The sequence below is a fragment of the Poecilia mexicana genome, unplaced genomic scaffold (genome assembly GCF_051168715.1).
Source record: "Poecilia mexicana isolate PSO_F unplaced genomic scaffold, ASM5116871v1 scaffold_15, whole genome shotgun sequence".
Taxonomy (NCBI): domain Eukaryota; kingdom Metazoa; phylum Chordata; class Actinopteri; order Cyprinodontiformes; family Poeciliidae; genus Poecilia; species Poecilia mexicana.
The window spans coordinates 8,411,322-8,424,055 of NW_028263384.1; the positions used below are offsets into that span (position 1 = coordinate 8,411,322).

At 39.7% G+C, this 12,734-nt stretch overlaps 1 protein-coding gene across 1 annotated transcript; it reads left to right on the forward strand.

The window, feature by feature from the left end:
- The first annotated feature begins 47 nt into the window (after positions 1-47).
- Positions 48-5,859, forward strand: LOC106905878 (uncharacterized). The gene is made up of 7 exons (XM_014970915.2): positions 48-229; positions 346-576; positions 1,740-1,931; positions 3,429-3,598; positions 3,713-3,862; positions 4,509-4,681; positions 4,765-5,859. Exons 2-7 carry the CDS (start codon positions 361-363, stop codon positions 5,208-5,210), a joined length of 1,347 nt encoding a protein of 448 aa, XP_014826401.2. The 5' UTR covers positions 48-229; positions 346-360; the 3' UTR covers positions 5,211-5,859.
- The last annotated feature ends 6,875 nt before the right edge of the window (positions 5,860-12,734 follow it).

The window sequence follows — 12,734 nt, forward strand, 5'->3', positions numbered from 1 at the left end:
TTGTCTTGGTTAATGTCGTTACTGTTGCATCAGGAAAACACAACAGAAGAAGAAGAAAAGAGGAAGCGAGAAAGCAAAACATACCCACAGAGACGAGGTTTCTGCTGTGTGAGAGAAATTGACTGAACTGATGCTAGAAGATTATTGGAAAACCTTTGGGTGCTGATTTAGAGACGTTTTCGCAATATTCTGAATAATAAATGTTGACTGATTAAAGAAAAACGTCATGGTGGGTCGTCAGTTCACTTTTTTCTCTGTAAAATCTTAATATTTTTAGATGATGCTTCTAATTAGATTAGGAAAGAAGCTGTGACTTCCCTTTTTTAAAAATCTATTTTCTTTCAGATGCTGGGATAAATAATGAATATACACGCAAATATAAACTGCATTATGGGCCAACTCATGTCATCCGAAGAAGAGCTTGCTGAGCTGAAGAAGACAGCTGGCTCTGTCATGTATGATGCTATGGTGGAGGAGGGAGCAGTTCCTGACCTCGCAGTGGTGCACCCTCTGCTCCTAGCCAATCAAAATGAGAATTCTGTCTCCCAGGCCTGTCTTCAAGAACACCTGAAAGAGGTAAATACATTTTAAACTTGTTCATCCCGTTCCATCTGACGTAAAACTAACACAGTTTTTAGAAAAAACATCATCATACCTGCGTTCTAACATGGCGTATTGTCATGGTCTGGGCCTGTTTTGGTTCACAGGACCTGAACTTGCAGTAATTTATGGAACCTTGAATTTTCCTCAAGTGGCATAGTTCTAGTTTCACTTTGGTCAAATATTGTCAAATAAATAAATAAATAAAATAAATTAAAATCTCATATTGGACAACTTTTCATATCCAATTATTAATGTAAACTGTTTCGATGGTAAGTCAATTAGTTCAGCTAAATTTTTTAAGGGCAACTCTAAAGAAAAAAACAGAAAAAATATTCTTAATGTCATCGTATTATTCATTACACGGACTTCTCTATTTTTAAAACACCACCAAGCTAATGCAAGTATTATCATCAAAAACAAATTCAAATTTGTGTAAATTTGTATTATCATGGCTTAGAGCTAATAAGAACTATAAATTCAGTTCAATTACTAAAAATAAGAATTTTTAATACAGAATTGCTGTAAAAAGATGCAATGTGTATATAATGAACGTTGGTTCAGTTTACTTTTCATAAATTACTAAATGATTGGGATTGAATCAATCAGCCTGTCCCTCTCCTGAGGTCGATTTAATAAATATTTCATTTCACTTTTTGAATTCCATTACTGACATGAAACATGTTTTCAATGATATTCCGATTTATTGAGACGCACCTGCGGTCCGAAGGAAGCGAAGCACAGAGGCTCGGTGTGGAATATGTCTGAGTGGATGAAATGCTCATTGATCGGCCCTAAATCCTCTGAAGTGCGGGCGGAGATTAACGGGAGGAGCAGGACGAGGCTGTTTCCTTGAATCAGTTAATAAAGAGGGATTGTGCAAAGTGGAGCAGAACTCTGTAAAAGAGAAAGAAAGACTTGGAAGCCTGCTGGGGATTGTGACGAGGTCACCTATCAATACACAGGGAAACCAGGGACCAATATGATGATGATGATGATGATAATGATGACAAAGCTTTTTTTTATTTTTATTAGGTAACAGTAAACATTTTATTTCAGCTCTTGTGTCATTTGTGTGTTTTGTTTTTGTTTTGTTTTTTTGCAAAAATACATTTATATATTTGCTTTGCTTCCTTCAGATTCAGAGTGACCTTGGCAAGCGGGCACCCACCTACCTCAGGGATCTGATTGGTCGACTGTCTGCCTTCTCCGATGAGCCACGCTTGGCTGGCTTGGTGGGTTTAGCTGTCACCATGGTGATGGACGTGGCCTGGTCATCGAAACAGTCAGCAGGAGCGAAAGGGAGGCCAGCGGCTTCGTCGTCGTGTCAGGTAAAGCCTCTGTTCAAGCGCGGAGGGAAATACGTGGGAGCAAAAATGGCTTCTTGAAATATTAACGAATTTTATTAATGCATTTATGTTCTGAATTATTTCGTCAAAAATAATTCCACTTCTTTATCCCCTGTCAGCTTTAATAACTCGGTTAATGGATTGCTAGTGACATTCAGGGTCTGTGGCTGATGAGCTCTCGATAAAACTGACTTGAGATAAGCTTCGATCCTATATGTCAATTAATGTAAATGCCACAAATTAATGATGTATTTTTAGAGAATTACCGAAAAATACATTCAGCCAACTTTCAGCACAACCAACCTTGAGCTCTGACTCTTTTTCCACCATGTCTAAGTGTTTCTGAATTGCGCTCATAACAACAACCTTCAGTGCAGACTACATTACTGAATGAAAAGGACTCAAAGTATATATTATTTATGTTCTTAAAGTGAAATTATAATCACCCAGAGCTGGCAATGTTAAAGCTTTTGCAAAAACTGGACATTGCAAATCAGCTGCATAAAAACTCTGTGCATCTCTGTTTATTTTTCATTACAAAATCCTTTTATGTTGATATAGAGCATCTAAATAGCAGTCATGTGACTTTGGCATAAGCTTAATAAAAAATGTGAAGACAGCGGATACATCAAAGGTGTGAAGAACTATTTGATGGATGGAAAGTGTTAGGATGTGACCATGGAAACCTTGCCAATGGCATTTCAAGATGGTGAAGCAGAAGGTTAAGTGTTGTACAAGCCAAAAATGTTATTCCCAAAACTTTGACTTTTTCTTCATTTTAGCTAGTTCATGTTTGAGCACCAACTCGAATGATTGGACTCTTTTTTTAGGGCTTCTTGTCGCTTTAAATCCAAACAAGCTGCCGTTGGCCACACCCCCCAACTAAATATTTACACTTGCATGTGAAAATGGCTGCAAACAGATGTGCAGCTATGCAACCGTACATCTTTGAAAAGCAGAAGTGGAGCCTCCTGTAAAACCAACAAGAATGCAGCAAGTGGTTTCTGGATGGTAAGTCAACAACAAAACACTACATATACTGTACAGCGCAAACAACGGTAAAAACGGTTGACTAAAGAATCCAGAGCTCTGCTTGGGTTGCTAGGTGACGGGCTGGGCCTGCTGATTGGTGATGTCACATTCAGAAGGTTTTTGAAACACCTCATATTCCAGACACCAAAAAACATAAAATTATTGCCAAAAAAACAGATTGGTGGATTTCTTTCTTTAATTGCTTTCGTTGTTTTTAGAATCAGTCGAGACCCAAACAGAGGTATAAAAATGTACAAAATATGAATTTTGCACATTAGATAGGTCATCTTTAATATCCCTGGTAACTTTTGGATTGCGTTTTTTTTTTCTGCATCTACTCAATTGCGAGGCCTGACATAAAGTTGTATGTGTCTTTAATTGGTTTTGGTTTTTGTCTTTGACATCAAATAAATGCCCTTCAGTTAGCCCTTTTAAAATGTTTTGCAGCAGAGAGTGTGGGAGCTGCAGGAGGTGATGGAGGAGTACCTGAAGCGGTGCAGGATCAGCCTGAGCGATAAGAGGAGGCTGATCGAGGACTCGGTCCGGCTCGAGGCCCAGCTGAGCCTCATCCTCACTCAGCTGAAGACCTGTCTGCTCAGGAGCGGCTGCGACTCCAGGTACAGTGCCAAGGAGGAACCGACAGAGTGGAAAGGCAACGTGTTCGACATGCACATCACACAAGAAGAGGCTGTGACGGGTTAGACGGCTCTTCTTCCTGTCCGATCCTGCAGATCTCTAAGACACTGGGCCTGCGGAGCCGCATTTCACACCCAGATGCTGGTTCATCTCGCCTGTTTTGAGGACAAAGCGGAGCCTTTATCTGCAAGGGCAGCAATGGATCAGTACCTGGAAGACCTCAAACAAATCGTAGCTGCCTACAGGTGATTGATTGATTGATTGATGGATGGATGGATGGATGGATGGATGGATGGATGGATGGATGGATGGACGGACGGATGGACGGACGGACTAATGATATGATGACTAGATGAATGCCTGGATTGATTTATGAATGGATCGAAGGAGTGTAGACACTGAAATATGCCGAACTGTGCTGTTTAGTGTTTCTGCTGAATGACGGGAAATGTGTGAAAACTCATGATAATTATCTCTTTTTCTTTTTTTTTTTTGACACCTTCTCCGAGAAACAAAAACATAAGTGTTCTGTGGAAGCATGGCCTTTACGAAGCATGCTGGTAGTGGGAGCCAGAGCAAGAGCAGAGACAGATTTTCAATATTATTCAATATTCAGCTTATCTCTGTCAGAAAAGTGCAGCGCCAACGTTTCAGCTCGAGGTTAGTCAGTAAAGATATTCTGGCAGCCTGTCAATAGCTGGAACTCTTACATAATCAACACCGCACAAGGAAAATGAGACAAACTTTGTGACACTGCTCCACAATGTGCTGATTTAGTGCTTTTGGGCGTTAATTGGTAAGAACTTATAAGACACGTCTCGTGAAATGTCTCATAAGGCGACACATCCATCATCGTTCTGCCCTGTCAGACTTTGATCTTTCTTCTTTCAGGTGTTATAAATCTTCTACGGTCAGTGTTCTGAAATGCCGAGGAGGCCTTCTGGCAAAATTTGACCATTCCCAAGACGTGCCAGAGGAGGGCGCCATGACAGGACTCACTGTGACAGACAGAGAGATGGGAAAGAGCGTGACCATTGCGCTGTCTGTCCTGGAGAATGAGATCGGTACACTTTGTTAATTGACTCTGCCAAATGTTATCTTATGCACCAGTTGGGCTGTTTTTACTGAAATAAACTGTATTTACCAGGTCGGAGAAAGCTAAATTCTGGCAAAGTCACATCCTCCCAAGTTAACCTCGACCTCATCACTTCAGATCACTACGCTCAGGCCTACCTGGACCACCTTTTCTCTGATAAAGGGCCTGTGGCAGAGCTGGAGAATTACTTTGTCAACGCTGGCGAGAGACTGGCAATGCACAGAATTGATCTGCAACGTAAAAACAAGACGGGCGCGAGGAAAGCTGTAGAGGAAAGCAAAGACGGGCATGTTTTAGACGAGGCCCAGGTACTATCTGACAAAGAAAGAGCAGAAACAAAACCGAAAGGAGAAGAGCCAAAGGAAAGCAGTGAGCGAGATGCGAGTTTAAAGTTGAGTATTGTCGAAACGGAGCCAGAGGAAAGCCTCGCTCGCACACAGCCGGACTCAGCAAGCGCAGAAGGCTCGAGAAGTCGGTCCGCTGCTGAGGGGAAATGAAAAGCTGCTCTTGTGCAGTTGAAAATCCGAACTTTATTGTTTGTAATTCACTCAGAAATAAGATTTTTATTGATTTGCTAGCAGAGTAGCAAACCTGAGCTGCAACCACCAGGGCTACAGAAAAATCAATTGCTACGTCCCAGAAACTGCAGTATCACAACCGACTAGAGGCTAGAGTAAACTTTGGTTTCCGGTATTGTTATGAAATGTGTTCAGCTTCCTGTTAAAGACAAACAGCTGGTTTACTGATCAACAAAGTGGCCTTCAGGTTGGTTCTGGTTCCATTCATCTTCATCTTGACAGGCCAGATATTCTCTATGGGGTTTAAGTCTCCTACAAACTCTAGATGTGTTTTTCTTCACAATTCTGTCAGAACTGTTTTTGTTTGTTTGTTCACCTTTTTTGTGCCACACTTTTTTCTTCCACTTAATTTAAATGCTTGGAAACTGGAACACTGCTAATCAGCACTATTTTCCTTTGATGTCTAAGCCAAAACATTTCTGTGTAAAGGCAATGCAGCTGTTTTTGTTGATCATATGCAACAGATATCTCTGTTTGTGAGAAAGTGAATTTTTAGTTTTTATGTGCTGTAAGCCAAACTTATAAAATAAACAGAAATAAAATCTTCAAATGATGTAAAAATAACAAATCTGTCTGTGTATTTATCTAGTAAGTTTAAAACTTAAGTTGATTTCTGAAATAAAGTTAACGTACTCCTCCATTTTACAGTATGTAGTTTACACTGTTCCAGTCTTTTCTTCGAAGTAAATTTTTGATGATTAGATCAAATAAAACAAATACCACAAAAGATTAGAGCATGTTTCAATACCTACTTCCAACACAAATTAAATCACCTTTTCTTTTTATAAGACCTTCTTTCCTCATGGATTGGTACAACCAACTACTACTACTACTTTTTGACAAAGTTGATGTACAACGAGCTCAGTAAAATTAGTATCTGAGATTGCACAGTTGGTTAGAGGTCCACAAAAACAACAAAAAAAAAGTTAAATGAACATGGGAAAACATTTATAAAAACAACTTGACAGAGTAATAAAAGCATTGAAAACTATTTTCAGTTAATTTCACTCTGCAATTTACTTTTACTATATTTTTTCTACATTACTTTTTCCTGCTCATTTGTTTTTATTTGCAGTTCATCTTTTCCTGTCTCGTTTACTGCTAAGTTCAGCCACAAATGTTAACTGCTTGGCACTTATAAGCTGCATTTGTTACACCGAGACCACTTTGTTTAACACTGCCATTTATAACTTCGCCTGTATTAACAATCCATATAAAAAAAAAGACCTTTCTGGGAAATAAACGTGAAAAAAAAGAACAAAGGTTTTCATCTCGTCTCAAAGTGCCTGTGCAAAACTCAGCTTCAAATATAGCGTCTCACTTTGCAAGTGTCAATTCAATTTACACAATATATAAAATGTGCCCGTAAGTTTCACATGTGCACATTTTATGCACATGTGAAACTTGTGCATAAAAATAATTTATCCTTAGTGTCTTTCAACATTTATTTATGGCTTTAATGTCTTTGCTTTAATAGATTTATGTTTTTGCATATGTTCACCCGCCTATATGTTCACCTCCCCATACATGTCCAAACCATCTCAACGTTTTTTTTCCTATCTTGCCCTGTAAGCTGACGTGTTGGTGAACGAGTTAAAAGATGAAGGAAGGAAGCACATCTAGTGGAACATCAAGTCTTGTCACGTCTTTAAATTGAGGTTTCTTTTGAATCAAATGCCACTGCTCTAAACACAGTCTGAGAGCCTCAAATTAGTCAAAGATATTTTTTTGGCTCCGTTATATTAGCAAAATTCCATTAAATAAGGGCTGTTCAAGCACTGAGAATGCTGAGGTGAGTTAATGTTTATCAGGGCAAATAGAGTGTCTGCATTGTACAGGCAATGCAGACACTCGTGGTCAAATGCAATCCTCAACCTGAAAGAGGCTATATACCTACTAATCCTTGCAGGGTCACTGGGAGCTGGTGACTATCACCTCAAGTGTACATAGTGATGTACGCAAGGTCGCAAGGCACAAATGGCCTCCCAAATACCTTGGGTTTTTGTTCCAAGGTAACAAAAACCTCGCTGCTGACCAAAAATAACGCAAAGGCCTGTGTTACCATTGGCTAAAAACACATCTTAATGATTCCCAAGACTTATGGGAAAATATGGGAACTGACAAAGGGAAGTTTTAGGAAGGTGTGTGTCCTGTTTCTCACCAACATCTCTCTGTCCTTTTGCGTGTCTTGTACCACCCTCACTAACTTCTCTACCCTGCCTGACCTCCTCATGCAGTACCAGAGCTCCTCTCTTTGCATGCCATCGTTTGCTTTCACTAGATGCACACAGGGAAAGTCCCTTAGACTTTTTCCACACTTATTTGTCAACACCCTCAAGGCAAATGTTGCATTTGTAGAGCTCTTTCTCTGCACTAAACCCTCCTGCTGCTGCTTTACCAAGAACTCTTATCCTAGCTTCAACATTTCTTTACACCGTCTTCAACAACTTGGCTCATCAACTTTTACATCTCTACAACTACCTCCACCCAGCATCTCACCCTTCTTGAAGACAAGTCTTTGTCATGATCCGTGTTTCTGTGTATTTATTTTTAGGGTTTTCTGTGTTCAGTTTCCTTCCTGTGAGTCTCTGTCTCTGCGTCTTCCCCGAATTTAGTGAATTTTCAGTTCTACTCTGGTATAGAAATCAGGTGGTGTGAATTCAGGCAAAGTCGGCGATTTGATCAAATCAACAAACGAAAGCTGGGAGAAGTTATGAGTCAGTTTCTAAGCTAGCTAATTCCAAATTTGCCGTCTATGAGCCCCAACTAGATGAGCTACTTCCACAGACAAGTTAGCTTGACTTGAGCAAATAGAAACCATAGTTATACTGACAAAAACCATCAAAGTTGCTAAGTTAAATTTTCTGACATCCATCATGGCGCCTCAACCTGCTTAGGTAACATCGTTGCAAAGGGCCAATGGGAAATCGAACGATGATGGGAGATGGGAGTGTTAGCATATCATGCTAGGAATGTGAAACTCTGAATTTTGTTAACATTGATGAAGAGGAGACATTGGCCAGCTTTGTTCATCCTAAAGTCCAATATCTCTGCCTTTGTCTTTATGGTTTTCTGAGCCAAATTATTAATTGTTCTGGCATAAGGTGATCCATTAATGCAAGAAGTTCTAGGTCTGAAATCAGTCAAACCAGTGAATGTAGATTCCCGTCCATGTTTTCTCTGAAAGGGAAGACACAACTGAGATCAAAAGTGTTAAAATGAAGAAATTCTAGGCCATGGATATCTATGGAAACAATGTCATCAAGAAATAAACCCATCTAGACATACTTGAACTGAAAAATATGTTTCAAAATAAATCATAAAGCTGTTGCCTAATGCCTAATGTCTCATTGAGATCATTTCCTTTGGCAGGAACATGTGCATTACCAAGCTAGCAGCTCTTTAAAAAAAAAAAAAAAAAAAAAGCTTTCTGGCATCTAAATAATGTCCTTTTCACCACATTCCCAATGAAAGGTCACAGAAGTACCAACATATCCTTTACCTGCAGAAGACGTGGATGTGAGAGCAGACGCAAGCTGCAAAAGGTGCGGAGAGGAGGAAGGGTTGGTGGGGACGTTTTGAGTGACATGCTTGAGAGACATGGCACTTTTCCTTAAGTGCTTCTCACTCCGAGAGGTTGAAAAGATGCTTTCTCGTTCTGGGTTGCTGCCGTGCTGCAGGTGGGCGAGCGGCACAGGAAGGAGCTCTTGTGCAGCTGCAGGACTGTGTGTGAATGTCAAGGCGGGAGTGGGGTAGGCCGAGTGGATTTGTGTGTGCTTTTGAGAGTATGCATGAGGGTCTGCGTCTAAATTAAAGGGAGATGAAACATCCAGGCACGTGGAAGACGAGTCTGCTTTTGTGACAATGATTGCGGGTGTGTGTGTGCATCAAGCGAAGGCATGTGAGGGGCTGAGAAAATAAGACATAATGGTGATAGGCAAAGAGGGGGGGGGAATGGAACTGGTGAACTCGTGTTGGTGTGTGAGTGTGTGCCAGGTTTTGCTGCCGCCAGTGAGTCACGTTTCACAGCTCCAGTTACTGGTCTCTGTTCAATTAATGCTATCTGACTGGGGTTGTTGTTATTACTCCTTTATTCTCTTCCGCTTTTCATTCTAGCTGCTTCCAGATTAAGGTGACTTTAGCTTTCGTTTGAAACCATTCATATTTAATTCCCTCTTCATTTTTGCTGCATTATTTAATCAGCCAAATCTTGTCATCTCCTAATTTTAAGCACACAGACACGGCTCCTTCAAGTGACACTTGTCCAGTTTTTTCAAACGCGTAATCTTTTAAGTTTATGCTAACACTTCAGCTATCTTTTGATGTATGATTTGCACACATTCTACACGTTCCAAGAATGAAGACATGATTTACGCTCAAACATAAATGTTCAAGTGGGATAATGAGCTGCAGCGCCTTGCAAAAGTATTGATGTCCTTTGCACCTTTTGATCATGTCATACTTCAGTTATAGCTGCAATTATCTGCATACTGAAAATCCTAGATTAGGCTAAATTATTCTTTTTTAAAAATCCTTATGTTTAACAATCCAAATCTAATTTTTAGATATGTTTGAAGGTCCTTAAAGCTACAGATTGTAAATTTTACAAAGATATATTTCTGCTTCTTTTTTTTTAAACATATTTCCTAAAACTGTTACCACGACATAACAGTGTGACACAGATAATCTGTGAAATTGATTGTATAGTGAGTCATATTTAACAAATTAGAAAATGAGTTTAGATTGGGCTCGTTTGTAAGATTAAAAGTACATTCTGAAAAAGAAATAAAACAACCTTTAAGTAGGTATTCCACATACTTTTCATTAAACCCACATTTCTGTTGTTTTTTATTGTTCTGTTGTAATGTTCTAATTTAAATGTCAAATTTTTCATTTCCAGTAAGTGGAAAAATCATCATAATGAACAGATTATACAGGCTTTCAAACATCTATGTGTGTAAAATTAATTTATACAGTGTGACAAAGTTCCTAAAATAAATTAGCTTTCCGGTGATATTCTAATTAATTGAACGTCATGTATTTATTCCCAGCATGTCCAGGTCTGTCCGGTCAAGTTTACCCTGAGGGCAGGCCGTAAGATCCTAAAAGAAGTCTCCAAACAATGAAAACATAATCTAGGGACTTACATTAGGGCCATGTTATGACATGAAACTGTGTGCCTGTTCAATCAGAAAGAGATCACAGAAGTTTACCTGGCATGGAAGGAGTGCCTCGGCGAAACATTTGCTCTCGACGAGCATGAAGATCAGACTAAGGCTTACCAGAGAGAAAGTAGAAGAAGATCAAGAAATATTGTTCTTCTGACTAATGAGTAAAACCGAGTTATCTGAACACCTGATCAGAGTCTGCTGTTGGTTGTAATGCAATTCCAATAATGAATATCATATAGTATTTCCTCCAACAGATCACAGTAAATGCCATAGATTGGTCTTTTTGATGTGGGGACCCGTCTGAATGAAATCTTACATTAATGAGAGCATCTCTGCGACGTCAGGAGCCTTAATGTTTGCGAGCCGTGTGTGTGCGGGTCTGTCTAGTCGCGACCGCCCTGACATGCTGCTTATCCCGTCTCCCCTCTCCAGCACTGAGTACGGGTGTTAGTCAGCGGCACGCGGGTGTCTGTGATTGCAGGTTGCATTTTGGTTGTCGAGAGAAGCGTCACCGCGGCAACAGAGAATTGCCACAGTAACTCGAAATCATCACATCGCCCACAACCTCTCAACAGAGAACAGTCACTGACACAGAGTAACCTGCTCTAAAGTGTGCGTGTGTGGGTGTTTGCAAATCTAAGAGAGAAGGACTGGGTGACAGGGGCGTCACCAGACAGAGCGTGTTCAGGGTGCGGACCCTATGGTGCCCCCCTATCCTCAAACCACCCGGTAAAATCTAATCACTCAAATCACATCTTTTCATTGTCAAGGTAAATACTTGTGTGGTAAATGCTTTCTAGGTTTAACGCCATCACACATAATGCTGAATATGAGAGTTTAAAATAAAAATAGTGATGAACATGAAACAAGAAATTCAACTGCCTTAGAATTAAAGCATAAATCAAAGGGATGTTTTAAAGTTGACCTATTAGGCAAAATTCATATTTTGCAAGTTTTGTACTTCTGTTTGGGTCTCTACTGCTTCTGAAAACAGCACTTAAAACAACAAACACCCAAGTATTTGTTTGGCAATGATTTAATGTCTTTTCGTGTCTGGAAAATGAACAGTCTGAATGTAATGTCACAAATCAGCAGGCACTGCCCATCACCTAGCAACCCAAGCACCTGACATTTAGTCAGCTGGTTTTAACTGTTGTACGCGTTGTACAATGGCTGCTGGAGAAACAAGTGTTTTATTGTCAACTTACTGTCCAGAAACCACCTGTTGCATTCTTGTTGGTTGTGCAGGAGGCGCTACTTCTGCTTTTCAAAGATGTATGATTGCATAGTTCTGCATCTGTTTGCAGCGACTTTTCACATACAAGTGTAAGCGTTGATTTGTGGGTCATCCTGTCCAATCAATTAAGATTAGAATAAAATACAGTCACATTATAGTTAACTGCTTCCAGTCGGTACAAGTTATCTCAACAAAGTCCAGCTGATTTCCCTGAGTCACTTATTTTAGATCTATGTAACTTCATAACATTATTCCAATTTACCTGAAGGAAACTCCATGCATGTCCACTTGCAGGAATATAACAGAAGATCCACATTCAACAACTGTTGTCCAGACTCCAAACCAGACCAATCCGTATTAGAAAGTAGCAAAAAAAAAAAATCTTTCATAGAAAACACTGATTTGAATTCATACCAAATTCAGACGGGAGACCTCAAGAAGACAGTTCTTTGGTCTGACGAAACAAGTATTTTCCTTTTTGGACATCAAACCACATGCTATGTTTAGTTAACACAAAACACTGCATGTCGTCATAAACACAAAATCTCTACCATGGAGCACGGCATTGGCCGCATCATGGACGCAGAAAATAGCAATTTCTACATGTGCCAACCTGACATGTTCATACATAATCAGTGGAACAAATGAAGCTAAATGTGGACGAATTAAATACTGACCTAAAGTTAGTGAATCATTTACTTTACCTTTTATGCTTTTAGTGATTTCATAAGGATTCGCTCATAAGTCTGCTAATACACTTAGCATTATTGTGGAGTCATGGAGGTTATTTGAGTGATTTTCGTCCCTCAGGGCAGCCGCTGGATCCCACTCGCTCCACTCCAACAGCAAGATTACTTAGCACTGAGTTAGAAGTAGCCTGTGATGCATAATCAATCACAGTTAACATTTTATTTATTAAAGCTCCATTATTGCCAGTTGTGAAAAGGGAACAACTGTGTTGTTCATTAATGTTTTAAATCCTCTAAAGTTTAAGGCTTCCTTAAAATCTTTCCCTTTATAGCACACACATAGTTT